This window comes from Protopterus annectens, chromosome 3.part1 (assembly GCF_019279795.1).
Source record: "Protopterus annectens isolate FY-2018-M chromosome 3.part1, PAN1.0, whole genome shotgun sequence".
Classification (NCBI taxonomy): domain Eukaryota; kingdom Metazoa; phylum Chordata; order Ceratodontiformes; family Protopteridae; genus Protopterus; species Protopterus annectens.
In genome coordinates, this window is record NC_056732.1 from 502,532,269 (window position 1) to 502,550,131 (window position 17,863).

Here is a 17,863-nt window from a genome sequence, read left to right on the forward strand (position 1 = left end):
AGTTTCAAAACTACTTACATTTACACATAAATTAATCCTTACTATTATATGATTAATAGAATAAAATGCATTATATACTACTTTGCTTTTAAACTAGCATTTCTCATATATTCAAATACACATTTTTCTAACAGTTCCACTTTCCACTCGTTTGGGTCCATGAGATTTCTGCTTAGTTTGTCTGCCAGCGTATTTAGTTTTCCTGGCAGGAATTGAGCCTGTAGATGAACTTGGTAGCTCAAGGCTGTATTCCACAGAGCCAAGGCTAGTCTGCAGAGGGGGGTAACAATGGGTACCCCCCTGCTTGTTTATGTACCACATAACAGTGGTGTTGTCCATCTTTACCATTAATTGTCCTGGAAGAATGTGGTCTTTGAAGGCTGTCAGAGCATTCTGTACAGCTAACATTTCTTTTTGATTGATATGCAGGTGCATTTGACTTTGGTTCCATTTGCCCTGAATGCACTTCCCTGCCAGGTGAGCCCCCCATGCATAGTCTGATGCATCTGTTGTTAGGGTTTGGGCGGCAGGGGGTAGAGTGAATGGTAGTACCTTGTTTTGGTGGCAGGCCTCTGCCCACAAAAGGAATGCTAACCGTAGGCAAGGTATGATAGGAATCATTGCTTCTAGATCCAGAGAATGTTGACACCATAGGCTTTTTAGATACCATTGTAGTTTCCTCATATGCAGTCTTGCATCTGGAATTAGTAGAATGCACGAGGCCATGAACCCCAAAGCTTGCAGTATTTGACTTGCAGATAGCAGGGTTTTTGTGGCCACTAGTCTGAAGTAAGTTGTCAAATGAATTTGTTTCTCTGGCATGAGGAAAGCCATCTGGGAAGTTGTGCTCAAGTTTGCTCCCAGGAATATAATTTGTTGACAGGGTACCAGATGTTATTTCTTTTCGTTTATGGTGTACCCCAGACAAGTTAACCCCTTTTGTACAAATGCCAGATGATTCAGAAGCATGTCCTGGCTTTCTGCCTGAATTAGACAATCGTCCAGGTATGGGTATATTTGAATATTTTTTTGCCTGCAAAATGCAATGACTGGAGCTAGGCACTTTGTGAATAACCCTGGGCGCAGTAGGTAAGTCTAAGGGCAGTGCAGAGAACTGATAGTGCATGCAGCCTGCTTTGAAGCGTAGGTATTTTCTGCAAGGTTCCCTGATTGGGATGTGCAGGTAGGCTTCCTTTAAATCCAGTGTTGCCAACCAGGCATCTTTGCCTATCATGGGAAGCAACTGGTGAAGAGTTAGCATCTTGAATTTTGGAATCACCAAAAAGGGGTTTAGGATAGACAGGTCCCAGGATAGGACGCCATGAGTTGTCTTTTCTGGGTACCAGGAAAAGTCTTGAGTAGAAACCTTGTCCCTTTTCCTCTTCCGGTACAGTCTGAATAGCCTTTAATCTTAAGAGAGAGAGTACTTGCTTTTGAGCCTCTGCCCACTGATTTGGGGGTATATCTAGGCAACTGTTTGGGGTTGGTAACATGTTGAAGTGAAATCTGTATCCTTGGGAAACTATGTTTAAAACCCATTTGTCCTGGGTAATGAGTTCCCAGTTTTTTGCTTGCAGAGCAATCTTTCCCCCTAAAGGAGCAGTCAGTTGAGAAGTGCTTGGAAGTTTTAAAGTTAAGTCATTGAGACAGCTTACCATGGGGGAGTCTTACTACTCCCTAATTTGGAAGTGGGAGCCCCCCACTGCTTAGTCCTGTGCATACCCTGCGACTGACGCCTGGGTGTTCTGCTGGTTCTGGGTTTGAACTGAGAAGGCCTTAAAGAGGCAGGAAAGGACCAATTTTTTGAGGGCCAATGCCTACTAAATCTAGGAGGCTGTACTTTTAAGAAATCTCTGACAGTTTGCATAGATTTAGCTTTTTCCTCCATCTTTTTAAGAACTTCTGCTTTGTTGCCAAACAGGTGGTCCTGATTTAAGGGAGCATCTAGCAATTTAGTTTGAACATGATCTGGCAAAGATTGCTCCTTAAGCCAAGCATGCCTTCCAAGTACAGAACCAGTGACAGCAGCCCTGCAAGATGCCTGTAGTGAATCAAAACCACATTGCAAAGTATGTTTTCCAACCTGTTCAGCAGAATGCATTAAATCCTGTAAATCCTTATTTTCAGCACAATCAGGAATCAACATAATTTTCTGTTTAAGCAATCAAATAATATGCTGCTGATACTTTAACATATGAAACTGCCAATTTAAGGCCCTGATGGCCAAGGTTGCAGAGGTGTATACCTTCTTACCCCATCTATCCAGGGTCCTGGAATCTGTCAGAGGGGGTAGGATTTTTGGCAGTAGTAGCCTTAATGCCCTTGGGTCACTGTGAAATGGTCTCAGGATCTGCAGTAGGATTTTTAAAAGGAACTTGTGAGAATCATGAACCTTGTAATATCTATCAGGTTTTCTGGGAGCAGGAGGTAAAGAGTCAGGGGCCAAGCTAGATTCCGAAAAGGCATCATTAGCAATGTCCAGCACAGGAGGGGATAGCTAAAGGCCTGTGTTGAGGCAGGAGTAAGTAATCTCTAAGCCTTTTTTTAGAATCAGAGTAATCCTGGCTTTCTCAGTGAAAATGCTCCCTAAGTGTATGCAAGGTTTCACCAAAAGAAAAATCCTCTGAGGGAGACGCAGAGGAATAGAGTCCTCTGCATCAGAATCCTCATAGGTAGAAAAGGGTAAATCCTGGTTATCAGAGGAGACAGAAATTTCAGAATCCTGGTCAGAAGTATTATAAGCTTAGGAGAAGCGTCGTCAGCAGCTTTGGACCTAGGCGGCCTGTCTGTCTTAATCTTTCAGTTTTTTTGGAATGTCGGTAGTCGGTGGCTTACCAGAGATATATCTGGATAATTGAACCAAGTACCAAAATACTTAGAAGTGAAAATGTACCGACGATGAATAGTTCGTGGTTTAAATAAGGCACAAAACAGACAGAGGGGTACGTCGTGGCCAGTGCCTGTGCAAGGAATACAGAACGATTTGAAAATCTTTGAGGTATTTGCTTTCCACAAGAAATACAATTATTGACTTTTACTGACATCGGTTTAGAGCAAGAAAAAGTTTCCCCAACGGGGTACTTAGCTTTAGTTGAAGACTTTGGTTCTGAAACTCGAAAACGAAAATTTCAGGAGTCAGGAGTCGGCCGACTGGCACTTGCGAACTGCTTCTGCTTCGGGCACCGCACGGCAAGAAAGACTGATATAATGGCGTCGGCTGCATGCTTTATACCCCTGACTACCTGACGTCACGGAAGATGAGACAGCAACCGACGCAGGACCCATGACTTTGATAATCAGGCCGACTGAGGGCTACTGCAAGCAGATAACCCAAATATGATGACTGCAACAGTGAAACACGAAGAACATATGGAAAGATCATTTACAAAGGGGCAATGGAAGGATATCTCTGTTGCTCCCAAATGCAACAAAGTCCAGAAGGTTTAAGATTTTTGCTTGGATGTGTTAACATAGCTATTTTTATATACAAACAGACTTCAGAGAATTTTTCCTTGGATTGATAGCAATTGCTGGAGGTGTATTTGGGAAAAAGACAAGTAATTGGAAACATGTTTTTTTTCAAAGTGTAACCAGCTGGCAGATTTTAAAAATTTGGCCTCAGAGTACTCTGTCTGAAATGTTGGGGGAGGAATTGATTTTTCATCTGGGGCACAGGATCTGAATTTCCTGGACATAGTAAGGCCCTAAGGTTAATGCAATTGACTACTAGAAAGAAATTACTAGCAAATGAAAATCAAACTCTAAACCACCTGTAATTGAAATGCTGAATATTATAAAAGAAACAAAATAACTGGAGGTGTTTTAGGAACAAATTACATGGAAACAAATGGAATTTGTGTGAACAATACAATGCAGCATATAATGTTCAGGAGGAGGAATGAGATTTAAGGAAAGGCACAAATTGAGCAATTTATGTAATGTAATGAATGCTAGTTAAGAAAATGTATGTAACGCATGCATTAAGTGATGACTTAATAAAGGTGTTTAAAATAAAAATGATTAGTTCTCTCTCTGGTGAAATTCCTGTTTACATTTTTGTCAAATGCAATTGGTTTGGTAAACCCAGTGTTTATGTATGGGTTTCTTATGATTAAATAGTTTTATTTAGTCTTCACTAAGAACCATCCCTGTTTTTGTCCATAAACTATTGCCTAGCTTGTCTGTCTCTTGATGATCCTGAAATTTGAAAGGATAAGAGGGAAGTCATCCATCCTACCCTGTGTATGCACTGTCACTTGGAGTTCAGACTAAAGAACATTAGAAGACGTATCAGATTTTCAGTTTGTCAGTCTCTCAGTAGTCATCAGAAAATCAAAATTTATTTTTTAGCTGCTTTGTCATCTTTTACCAGAATGTTAGCGGTCATCTGGCATGGTGACCAGATATATATATATATATATATATATATATATATATATGGTTGCTACCAGTGCAAGCTACACAAATGTGCCCATGACCGAAATCTGTGCTTAGAACCACCTGGTCATTAGTACACACCTTTACTAAGTATTTTTGTTTATGCATCTGCTTCCAGTAGGAAAGCATCCTCAGAAAGGCTTTCAAGTGAATTCTGCTCTGAAGTTCTCCCCTAGTTTTTCTGGCTGGAAACACTCCCATTTGTGGTGCTTTAAGGACACTTCTGGGATCTTACCCAAGAGCTGCAGCTACTGCAGGGAGTGTATCAGTGTAAGATTTAACAGATACATAAATATTCACAGTGTCAGTTTATATTCAGGAGGGCTCTGTGTTTTCAGTGCATTATTCCCAACCTCCATCCCCTTGCTTTAGGCATTTTAACTGCTGTCTTTGTTGTAGTAGACTTCCTATAAATAGCATTCACATTCTTAATGTTATAACCTAGTTCAGTATATATCCTTATATCAGAAGTCCTCCTTTGAATCTAAGAACTAGAGATAACTGGGAATTCATGCCTTGTATCCCAGTGCAAGGGCACTGTGCAGCAGGAAAAGAAGCCATGTAGCCCTTAATATAGGAGCTCAGTACTTCTACAAAGAGCCAAGTGAGAGGGCAAACACAGGGGGCTGTTTAAGAGAGAGCTGTTATGGTGAGTGATTCCATATACATTATATATTTGTTGGTTTAACAAGTATGTAACCAATTTTTTTCACATTTTTTTTGTTGGCTTGCTTGTTTTATTTACAGAAGCAAGCAGCACTCTGATCTTCACTTCTGGGCATGCTCAGGGTTACAAACTGAGGAAGCCAGCGTAAGACTGGGTATAGGTAAAGGCCTTTTGACTTTTCAGGAGAAAGTGAACTGTCCTGAATACAATGACAGCTACAAGGTGCAATTCAATCCAGTTCTGAAGGCTGAAAACAACTATATTACAAGTGAACATAGTTATCAAAAGCCTCATGTTTACACTCAGGATCACAGACCTTTCATAGACCCTGCATCCTCTGATGATGAAGATGACTCTAGCAGCTTGGATGATGAACATGGAATTTATTTTCATGCCAGCAAAAGACAACAAGAACTGCACAGTGTAAAACAAAGGCATTTGACAGAACAGGTATGTAGACTTTTTTCTTGACATTTTTTATTCCTCTTCATTGGTGTTACACAGTGATATTTAAGCAGTGTGTTTTGTCATGCAGTTAAAGCAGAAATATTTTTGCAAAGTAATTGTACTTGTTTCATGCCTACTTCTTGATCTCTCAAAGGCATTTGACACTGCCTCCCACCCCCTCCTCCTGCACAAACTCTCAGAACTAAATCTCTCCTCTTCCACTGTCTCCTTGTTTGCCATTTACCTTAGCGACCAACTTCAGTCTGTTAAATGACTCTCTGCAACTTCCCCTGCTCTGCCTGTTAAGATGAGTGTTCCTCAAGAATCAATTCTCGGCCCATTACTGTTCAACATCTTTACCAGTCTACTGTATACCTCATGTCCTCAGTCATCATGGTGCAATATGTAGATGACTCTGCAATTATCACCATAGCAGATTCCCTCTCTGATCTAAATATTATGTCTCAGAAATCCTTCTTATCAATTGAAAATTGGCTCACTAAAATTCAGTTAATTCTAAATACGAAAAAGACCAAACTTTTACTTTTCGTAGTCTCCCAGTCTGTACCGACCTTACCATCTGCACCGCAGCACTCTACCCACTCCTTCAGTGCTAAAGTCTGAACCTTTTCTTGTTCCCAGAACAAGGTATTTTCCTTCCATAGACCCCTTTGTGGGTCAACTACCCAGTCCGTTTTTGGAAAGGCCAGAATCTCCTTCGGGTATGTCTGTCCGATCTTCCAGGAGTCTTTCAGAGGTAGACGTCGTGAGATTGATGGATCAGCTTTTGGTGGCCAGGTGTCATCCTGCCCCCTGTCAGACCTCTTTTCCCTCTGGAGTTGTTTTTTTCTCTCCTGCTTTTTTTTCTCCTAGAACTCCTTTGGATTTTCCTCCTCTGATCTCCTCAGGAGGCTTAGAGCCCACCACTTCAGTTTCCCCAGTTCCAGCTGTCCTGGTACTGACAGACACTCCCTCTTCAGCTCCAGGGAATGCTCTGACATCTTCGGTTCAATCGGAACTGGTAGATTCTTGAGGCCGTAGCTCAGCTGTCTGTTCCGAGGGTTTTGGATCGGTTCCTATATTTTACTCTGAGTTGTCCTTTGCTCTTGAAGCCCTGACAATTGTGGGCTTTTCCCCGGCTCCTGCTTCAGATGGCAGTCCTTCAGAGTGGGGTGTGACCTTGGTTCCGGGCTCCCATCCCTTTTCATGGGGGGGGGGGCTGCCTTCCAAGTCATGGAGAGGGCATTAGCCTCTACGGGCTCTCAGCTGGCCCCTTCTGTATCAGAGTGTCATATGATTATACCCTCTGGTCCAGAGCTGCCACCATCTTCCACATCAGGACAGCAAACACTGAAGCTGCAAGTTACCCCTGTATAGGGTCCCTCTTCTTTGGAGTTTTCCTCAAATATTCCCACTGGGGAACCACTCCGAAAGAAGATGTGCAAGAGGAAGCACTTAGATTCCCCAGAAGAATCTGTCGTAGAAGACACGGACTTCAGTGAAGGGGAGGGTTCCCCCAGTCACCCCCTAAAGATAGCTTCTTTGGAGAAATCCTGGAGATCCTACAACAGAGGGGTGATTGGAAGCCCAAAGACCAGTACTCTGGGGAATTCTGTACTTGCAAGCCTTTGATGCTCGCACATTTACTTCCTGGGTGACCCCACTCACTGACTACCTTGTTAAATTGATCACACAGCAGATGTGAAAGGCCGCTGATTCCATAGAGTCGATCCCCTGGAGACCAAACAAAATCTTATCAGCACCTGAAGATCACCAATACTGGGCAAAGAACTTAGCAGTAGATGCCATGGTGGTGGCGGTGGCCACCAAGAAGGAACTTGCTGATGAGAGTCCCACTGTCCACCCACCTAACCCTAATCTAGGGTGATGGACAAATTTGGAAAGCAGGTCTGTGCTTCATCGACCTTTGCTCTAAGGTCCTTGAATTTCATGGCACACTTTACTAGTCTCCAGAGGGATCTGATTAAGGAGTTATCGGATACCCTTGCTGGAGCTGTCTGATGAGGTGTGGGATAAGGTTGCCTCTCAGCTGGCCACTCTGGAGTCAGTATTGAACTCGTCCGTGTAGCTCATCGCTCATACAGCCGAGGGCCGACCAGACCAGCAGGTTCAGGCGTTGCCATAAGGCATCATTGCTGGATGTCCTTGTGTAAGTTCATGAAGCCTTTCATGTCTTCCTTCGTCAGTGCTCCTTTTGACAGATCATCCTTGTTTGGTCCCAAAGTCAGACATACTAGCCCGGTATGAAAAAGATGGAAAGCCCCTTTCTGCTGTGGGCTTTTGTTTTTTTACTCCTCAGCAATCCTACTCCAGGAATCAGAGGAGTGGGAAGATGTGGTTCAAGAAGTCCCTAGGGCTTTTTCAGGACCCACATGGTGGTAGCTCCCCTTGGGGCAGAGGGGGGAGCTGTAATGGAAGACTCCCACCCCGTGGCAGAGGGGCCGTGCAAAATCATGACTCCAGAGAATCCTCCTCTGGACAACCCTACCAGTGCTCCTGAAAGGAGGCCTGATTGGCTTACCTGTGGAAGCAGTCGGGGGAAGACTTTCACTGCACCAGACAGCCTGGTGAATAATAACTTCCGATACTTGGGTGCAGAGAATCATTACCAGAGGTTATCATATCCCCTTTATTTTCTTTCCAAGGTCACAAAGAAATCTCCCTGATGTACCACCCAATCAGTGGGACGAAGCAGCCTTGGAGATTCAAAATCTCCTGGAAAAAGGGTCATCCCAGAAGTCTCACCAGACCAGACAGGATCCTGGTTTTACTCAAGGTTCTTTTTAGTGCCAAAAAAGACAGGGGACTGTAGACCAATATTAGATCTCAGCCTTCTGAACACGTTCATTCAGCCAACAAAATTTCAGATGGTCATAGTTCAGTCTGTACTTCCCTTTCTAGAGGAAAACGATTGGATGTACTCGACCTTCAGGACGCGTATTACCACATAAAAATAGACACGTTCTGCAGAAGGTTTCTCTGCTTTCTGCTAGGAGCCAGTCATTTCCAGTTCAGAGTACTGCCCTTTGTTCTCAACACAGCCCCCCAGGGTGTTCACCAAATGCATGGCAGCAGTCACGGCTCACTTCAGACAACACGGATTCCAGGTGTTTCCTTACTTCGACAACTGGCTCCTTACCATCCCCACCAGGCATCTACTACTTCTAGCCACAAATTTCATTCTGCATCTTTCCAACTCTTTGGGCATAACGGTCAACAAAGGAAAATCCCAGCAGACTCCCAACACAAGACCTAGAGTTTATAGGAGCTCATCTAGTTAGTCTCTTGTGTAGCTTCTCTCCCTCTTCACAGACTGCAAACGATAAGTTCTCAAGTACAATTCATCATATCCAAAGACAAAGTCCCAGCTGTTCTTGTCCTCCAAGCTTTAGGGTCTATGGCAGTGACCATTATTTTAGTACCCCTGCAAGATTTCACATGAGGCTACTTCACTGGCTCTTAGCTGCACTATAGTCCATCCTAACATATCCGATGACTTATCCCATTTAAATAATTAGTTGCTGCGAGAAGGATCTATCCTGGTGGATGCAGTCAGAGGAAATTCTTCTGGGACATTCCTTCTCTCCCTCTCAGCCCAAGGCCATAGTGACCATGGATGCCTCCCACATCGGGTGGAGGATGCATTATTTGGGAAGAACAGTCCAAGGCACTAGGCCTTTGCAAGAGGCCAATTTGCATATCAATGTCCTGGAATTGAGGTCAGTGCCCTTAGCATTGCAAACCTTTCAATCTGCCCTCCCTCTGGGGACATTTGCAGTTCAGTCTGATAGCATGTCAGTGGTCTGGTACATCTACAAGCAGGGCAGAACCGGATATTGCGCCCTGTGCCGGGAAGCTCTCAGGATATGGCATTGGGTGATATCTTTCAACCACTCTCCCAGGGAGCTCCAGTGTGGTAGACAAACTGAACAGATGCATTCTCCTGCCTCATGAGTGGTCTCTAAGTCCCAGGGTGGTGATGGAAATTTTTTGTCGATTGGGCCAGCCTTGCTGCGACCTCTCTGATTCCCCAGTGAACAACAAATGCAGCAGCTACTTTGCCGTTATCCCCCCTCAGGGGGGAGTCCCCGAGAGACTCTCTTTTTCTCAATTAGCCCTTGGGGCTTCTCTGTGCCTTTCCCCCCTTTCTCCTCATTCCCTTGTTCTTGAAGAAAGCCCAAAGGTTGAGAAGCAAAGTGATCCTCATTGAACCCTTTTGGCCCCGATAAGTCTGGTTCCCCTTTATTTGGCCTCACCTGTTTCACCCTCCATGGATTCTGTACCCAGTTCCAGACCTCCTGTCTCACCCATAGGGACTGGTGCATCCTAACCTTCACAGTCTCCAGCTGACAGCTTGATTTCTCCAATTCCATTAATTGTCAGGTAGAATAATATAGCTTCCTCAGTACAAAAAAATTCTTCTAGCTTCTTATAAATCATCCACCAGGAAACTATCTTAGCAAATGGAAGAGATTTTCAATTTGGAATTTGGATCCATACAAATAATCTAGACGACCTTTCAGCACCTGTTGACAGTTTTAGAATTTTTAGCTTCCCTTTCTGATCAAGGAGCTTCTGCTGCCACCATTAAAGTTCAGTTAGTGGCCATTTCTAATTTCCACAGTGGCTACAATGATCATTCTTTAATTTCCCATCATTTATGCAAAGTTTTTCTTGAAGGTGCCTTGTGTCTAAAGCCCCGTTTCAAGGACTTATAGCTGCATGGGATCTGACCCTGGTTTTACAATTTTTGGTACTCCCGCCCTTTGAACCAGCAGCAACTTGCCATCTCAAATTTCTGCTGTGCAAAACTTTGTCTAGTGGCCATTACTTCTGCCAGCAGAGTTTCTGAAATTCACGCATTGTGTGTAAAACCCCATTTATCTGATTTTTCATAAGGATCAGATTTCATTGAAAACCAACCCTTCCTTTCTTCCAAAGGTGGTCTCCAAATCTAATATTAATCATAATATTGATTTGCCCGTTTTTCCCAGTTTCTCCAATAAAGGTAAATATTGCGTGCATTTACTAGATGTTCACAGATAATTACGTTTCTACCTTGACAGAGCCAAAAAGTGTAGAAAATCTGACCAGTTATTTGTTTCCTTTCCAGGTCTGACTTTGGGAAAACCTGTCTCAAATGTTACCTTATCAAGATGGCTCAAGGATTGGGTTACCTTCATTCATGATCATAACAACCACAAGTTACCTGCTCCTGTAAAAGTGCATTTTACCAGATTAATAGCCATGTCAGCTGTTTTCCAGTCCAGGGCATCCATGGTTGGAATATGTTTGGCTGCAACATGGGGTACTCCATTTACCTTTATCACTCATTACAAATTGGATATAGTCTCCAGGGGAAGAGCATCCTTTAGGTGTATGGTTTTCAGGAACATCCTTTCATAAGGACACCCAGGACCTAAAGTAGCTGGGGACTCTGTCCCATTCATCAACAATGAATGACAATTGACATCATCAGATAAAGACGTTGTGTACTTACCATAATGTTCCATCTGTGTTGTCTATCTTCATTCATTCTTGACATCCCATCCCTCTTCCCCCTCCTACAGATTTCCTGTAGGATTGGACACTTGTTCTGGAAGCCTATAGGTTTCACCTTGGACATGGCTTCTACCTTGTATACCTGTTTTTCTGCAGTACAATTTGGCTGAAAACTTGATCTGAGGTAATGGAGAGAGGGGCATTGTGGGTAGAGTCTTAGCAAGAGAGTTTTTTGGCTGGTGCAAGCTGTATAACAGCCGAGCCGGTTCAAAGGATCGAAACAGAGTCCCATTCGTCAAGAATGAATGAAGATCAACGGCACAGATGGAAAATTATGGTAATTACATAACTTCTTTTATTTTTTATTTTTTTTTTAACCTTGGCAGGTATCCAGCCTGATATTAGAACCTTTCAGCTGTTTCAGTTTTGGAAAATATCTGAGTTTGCCATATTTTTCTTTTGCTGCTTCTCCACCTCTCAGCTGCCCCAGTTTTTGCAGAACATCCCTAATGTTGCTTCATATTTTTGCCTTCTGCTTCATAAGACTAATGTCACTAATGTCAAACATTGCGGTGTCATATTTATTGATCAGAAAGTGCATTTTGATTCAAAACATGCTCTATTAATTTTAAGTGAACTATATTTGACACCCTACAGGAGAGAATGGCATTGCTCCAGTATACATAGGCATCATCCCATGCACAGTCATTAACTTTACCAAGGAATTAACTCAGTGTATCCTGTTTCATCTCATCTATCCAATTTGACAGATAAGGATGTAAGTTGCTTTGCGAATCAAATCTGACAACTCTCTGCCTAGTGCTCAAAACTTCAAGCTCCTCCTTTGCTTCAGTAATGCACCTGTCCCCACCCTATCTCAGACCTCATTTGTCATTCAGCAGGAATGGATCTCAAACCACAGTACTTAGATAAGTGTACATTTTCTGGTCTAATTAGCTAGTTTCCTACCATATTCAGAACCCTTTTCTTCACATTTAACATTCTTTTCTAATTTTCTCTCCCTAAATTCTAAAAAAGATCTGGTTGCTTCTGTCAAATGTTTTTTCTCTATTTGTGCTTTCACTTCTCTTTTCTTCCTCACAGGGACACTAATTTTAGTTCCTTTACTATTGTTTGCAGTGCATTTGCTGACCTTTTATATTCCTATTTTTTTCAAACACCTTTATTGAATTATTATTTGTGACACAGGCAAAATTATATTCATATAAAAAGTAATTAAACCGTATTAATGTAAACATTATACTTCACATATATTGCTATATATCATATAACCTAAGCAATATTACATAAATTATTCAATCCCTGCCTTTTTTTAACGATGAACATCTTTATTAAACCATCACTTACTACATAGGCAATCATACATTTATATAAATGAAAACAAACGACACAGACACAATCCTAGTCGCAGGCATTTACATCACAAACCATACTGACACACTCCCAGTTGCAAACATTGTATATCACTTATAATCTACCCAATCTTTCTCAATCCAACATTACATAGCTCATTTAAGTCCTGCCACCTTTGAGACCTCATTCCTCCCTTTTTATGTATTGTTCCCACAATTTCCATTTTTTTCCTATGTAGTTTGCTCCCACCCTTTTCTAAAGATCTCAGTTCCAGTTGTTTTATTTCTGTTATTATATTCACTACTTCCAGTATAGTTGGTTTAAATTTTAATTTCCATTTTCTAGTAATTGCTTTTTTGGCAGTCACCATTATTAGATGCAGCAGCGCCTTACCATGTCTAGGCAATTCCGATTCTGTATCATAGCTCAGAAAAATCATCTCCCTCATCAGACCAATCTGCCCACCCAGCATCTCCAACAGTGCATTTTGCAGGGAATCCTTAAAGTCTGCCAACTCACTGCACTGCCAGAAAATATATTCCCTATTGCCTCCTTCTTCCCCTTCACACCACTGACGTGTACTGTCTGCCTGAGGAAAAATTCTCCAGTGTCTACTTGGGGTATAAAAATATCTATGTAAACATTTCCAAGCAAAAATCCTAAATCTTCTAGATTTTTGTTGCATATTTGGGAGACATACATATATCCTCCCATTGTTTCTTTGTGAATTGATTATCCAGTCTCTTTTCCCAATCCTTTCTAACCTCCTCTGATGTATTCTTATAGTTATTATGCAATATGTTATATGATCTTCTAATTATTCCTTTTTTAATGGCAGCTTCTGTTCTAGATTCTATTAAAAACTGTACCATTGCTGGACTTTAATTTAGGACCCCTCTGTTTCTTTCTCTTTGCCTGTATTCTGATATCAATCCCTGATAGGGAAGGCAATCTCTAACTTGCAGTCCAAATAAATTCTTGGCTTCTTCCCATTCTGTCATCTTTCCCTCTCTAGTTATTTGTTCCTAATACCTTGGTTCCATTGCCAGATTTCTCCAATAAATTCTGACCTCCACTTGCCTATTGCCTTTATCCCTAATTGCAGTCATCCCTATGGGCAGATTCTCCTTTCTCCATTCCCGTGTTGATTTAGTTCTTAAAATACTTTCTGCTACTTTATAGATATAATATTCTGCATGATTACTGTTATTCTCCTTAAAAGACCTGCATCCAAAATCCCAGGCTGTCCTTGTTTCTTGAGCTTTCCCAGTGTTTCTTCATCATCCTTTTCCACTTTGAATTATAGATGCAAAGTTGTTCTATCTCATCGTTCATTCTTACTGATGGGTTCGGAGCCATTCCCTCGGCTCCGAGTCGGCCTACTACAAAGCTCGAGGTTTTCAAATAGCTGGAGGCCAAGTCCCTATCCCATGATGCACTTAAAGTTACCTCAAATCTAATTTGCCGCTGCAACATATCGGAGGTTCTCACTAACTTGGGCCAGTGAAAACCTTATCTTTAAATATTTTCAATTATTATTGATACCTTTCTTATAAAAAGTAGTTCTATTAAGTAGTTTATTAAGCTCTTATAGCTTTCTGTGTGTTTCCCTATTCCCTTGGTGTGCTTTTATATGTTAATATTTGACATCATTTTCTTAGGCCTAGTTTATCTTTACTGTTTAAATAGTGACTTTCTGTCACATTTTTTCTTACAAATAGTTAAATATTTAGAGTGTGTGTTTATATAGTGACCTTTTGTCACAAACTTAGATATTTAGAGTTGGTTAGTGTGTTTCTATAGTAGTTAGCTTTGTTGTTGCATTTAAATAGTGACTTTCTGTCACATCTTTATATCTGCTTGGATAAATATTGTGTGTTTGACCAATTAGCCATAGTTGAAGGCTTGTGTTTTTTGTATTTAGCCTGTATTTTTAGAAGGCTTATTATTATAGTAGTTTATATTTGTTTGATGTGTGTACATTTTTGTCGATGGCTGATGACAAGGACAAACACCCTAAGTCAGGGTTCAAAAAATGCCCTAAATGTGGGCAGAAAATGTCTGTCACTGACAGTCATGTCAATTGCTTTTATTGCTTAGGAGCTCTACATTTGCAAGAAACCTGCTCCATATGCCATTCCTTTTCTTCTTGGGTTCTCCAAAAGAGAAAGAGGAAACTCATTGATTGGGGTTTATTGAAACCTTCTTTCCAGGAGGCTTTGAGTGACCAGGATGGATCTAGTAAGTCCTCAAAGTCTTTCAAGACTTCCATGGAATCAAAAAAATCTAAAAAGTCTGTGACATCGGCTCCACAGGTCTCGGAGCCGACTGTCTTACCTTTTCGGAGCCGGTCCCTGGTTTTGGAACCAGTATCCGAAATTCCAAAATCTTCATTATTACAGTCAGTGCCACCATCGGTCCATTCATCTCAGTCTTCCATTAGCCTTTCATATTTGGATGTGGATCATGTGGTGCAGAAGCTTTTACAGGCACCAGCCTTTGCAAAGGTTTTATTGGCTCTGACCCAAGCAAGTTCGGAGCTGAAGACCCTTATGCCAGCTACAACTCTTCCTCCTCCGAGCCATATCGGTCCTTTGGAGCCGGAGGAGTCGGACTTGTTGATGTGGAGCCTTCGGAGCCGATGCCTGCTGCAGTGTCTTTGGTTCCATTCACTCTGACGTCCTCGGTGCCGATCGAGGACTCTAGAAGCCGACGCTCTCTGGTCGGGTCTAGGGAGGATAGTTGACCCGAATTGTTGGTTCTGACTCTGCCTCTTGGGGCTTCGGCTCAGATGAGCTCGGCTCCTACTTCTGGCTCGGAGCCCACTGTCCCAGTGCTGGGGATATCGACTTTTTCCTCTGATCTGTTGATCCCTTCGCATCGGAGCAGGGGTGCCTTTGAAGCCATGAGGAGAGTCATGTCTCCTAAGACATCCTCAACTTCGGGTCCGGCTTCTTCATCCCCTAAAGCGCCTGTGTCTGCTTCTGCTTCACAGATCCTGGCAAAGCATAGAGACCCAGAACCTCAGGAAGCCCCATTGGGTGGCCCATGCTCTTCCGAAACCTCACCAGAAGCTCCCACTGATGAGATTCCCTGGAAGAACGTTTGTAAGAGGAAACATTTAGACTCCCCACAAGAGACTCTAACATCTGATACTGACTTGGATGAATCAGAAGGGTCCCCATGGTCCCCCTTTGAGGATATCTCATTTGCTGAGACACTAGAAATCCTTAGGCAGAGGGGTGACTGGCAGTCCACAAACCCTATTGAAGATGAGTCGGTTCTCCTGAAGGCTATCGGATCTCAGCCCTCCACCTCTTGGGTGTCTCTGCCCTTCGATGAGCTTATGCAGTTGGTCTCCTGAAGGGCATGGGCGTCTCTGCACACCATGAAGCCTGTCCCTAGGAGGCCTAATAAGTTTATCTCTGCTCCCCAAGACAAATCTTTTGTGATCAAAGGTGTGCCAGTTGATTCCATGGTGTTGGCAGCAGCCACCAAAAAGGAAATGTCACAAACTTCCCCTTCTATCCATCCTCCTAACAGAGACTCCAAGATCACGGATAGATATAGAAAGCGCACTTTTAGTTTAGCAACTTTTGCACTCCGATCGCTCAACTACTTAACCCATTTCACGAGACTGCAGAGAGATCTCCTTAAAGAGCTGGGAAATGCTCTTCAGGGTACAGTAGCTGCAGGAGCTTCAGACAAAGTTACTTCCCAGCTTGCTACCCTCTCAACTCCATTGTTAACTCATCTATGCACCTCATTTCTTATGCAGCTGATGGAATGAGTAGGGCAGCGGGTGCAGGAATTGCTCTTAGGAGACACTCCTGGATGCGCTTGTCTTCCTTCATGGAGCCCTTCAAGTCATCCTTTGTAAATACTCCTTTTGATGGCTCGTCCCTTTTCGGGCCCAACGTTAAGGAAACTTTGACCAGGTGTGAGCAGGAAGGAAAGACTCTATCTGCGGTCAGAGTCCGTTTTTCTACCCCTACCAGACCCTACGCCAAGGGTCAAAGAGGAGGAAAGATGTGGTTCCAAAAACCCCAAGGAGCCTTTCAGGACACACGTGGTGAGTCTTCCTTCCAGGGGCAGAGGAGGGGGCAATAATGGAAGACGCCACCCTCGCGGCAGAGGGAGTCTGCAAAACCAGGGCTACAGAGATCACTTCTTTGGTAAGCCCTACCAGCGCTTCTGAAAGGAGGCCCAACCCTCCTACTCTGGAGGCAGTCGGGGGTCACTTATCTTTGTACCCAGACGCCTGGCTCAAAATAACAAACGACAACTGGGTACAAAGTATCATTTCCAGAGGATACTTCATTCCTTTCGCCACAACCCCCTCCACCGACGATGAAAATCCCAGAAGTTCCACCCAGTTACAGGGAACAAGCAACAGTAGAGGTCCAAATGTTGCTAAGAAAGAGTCATCCAACCAGTCCCTGCAGACCAGACAGGATCCGGAACTTACTCAAGATTCTTTTTAGTTCCAAAAAAGACTGGGGACTGGAGTCCTATATTGGACTTCAGCAGGTTAAACAAATCTGTCTAAAAAGGGAAGTTTCGGATGGTCATGTTTCAGTCGATACTTCCCTTCTTAGAGAAAGACAATTGGATGTGCTCGATAGATCTCCAGGATGCATACTACCATATAAAAATGTCCAGACCATCCAGGGATCATCTGCGCTTCCAGCTGGCAGCCAATCATTACCAGTTTTGAGCCCTGCCCTCTGGTTTCACTACAGCCCCCAGAGTGTATGGCAGTGGTCACGGTTCACCTGAGACGTTTCGGATTCCAGGTGTTTCCGTACCTAGACGATTGGCTCCTCACCACCATCACCAGGCATCAGCTCATTCAAGGCAGGGACTCCACTCTGTAGCCAGCTGGGCATTACAATAAACTCAGAAAAATCTGCTTTGTCACCATCGCAACATATCGTTTTTATCGGAGACGAACTGGACACCACCACCACTATGCTAAGACTTCCAGTAGAAAGAGTCTTGCTACTCCGTCAGCGGGTCTACATTCTGATATCCAGAAACAAGGCTCCAGTATCAGAATTTTAAGTTGTTGGGTGTCATAGCAGCTGCAATTCTGGCCATACTACTGAGTCGTATGCACATGCGGATACTGCAATGGCTGTTGTTTACTCAATGGTCTTACCAAGAGCTTCCCATGTCTCACCTGATAATGATCGCAGACTCCTGCAAAAAGGATCTTCAGTGGTAGTTGACCTCACTTCATGTCACGATAGGACGTCCCTTTGTTTTACCCCCACCAGCGTCCACAGTGACCACAGCTGCTTCCCTGATAGGGTGGCGGGGGGCATTTTCAGGGAAGGACAGCCCAAGGCACGTGGACTTATCAAGAGACACATCTGCATATCAATGTCTTAGAGATGAGAGCAGTACTTTTGG

The 17,863-nt window shown here is 43.1% G+C and overlaps 1 protein-coding gene across 1 annotated transcript in view; it reads left to right on the plus strand.

The window, feature by feature from the left end:
• PHF20L1 (PHD finger protein 20 like 1) overlaps positions 1-17,863 on the plus strand; it is a 2,880,694-nt gene that overhangs the window by 2,704,711 nt on the left and 158,120 nt on the right. Inside the window, exon 24 of the mRNA XM_044066227.1 lies at positions 5,185-5,554. Within this exon, the coding sequence (XP_043922162.1) occupies positions 5,185-5,554 (370 nt within the window). The remainder of the gene's footprint in view (positions 1-5,184; positions 5,555-17,863) is intronic.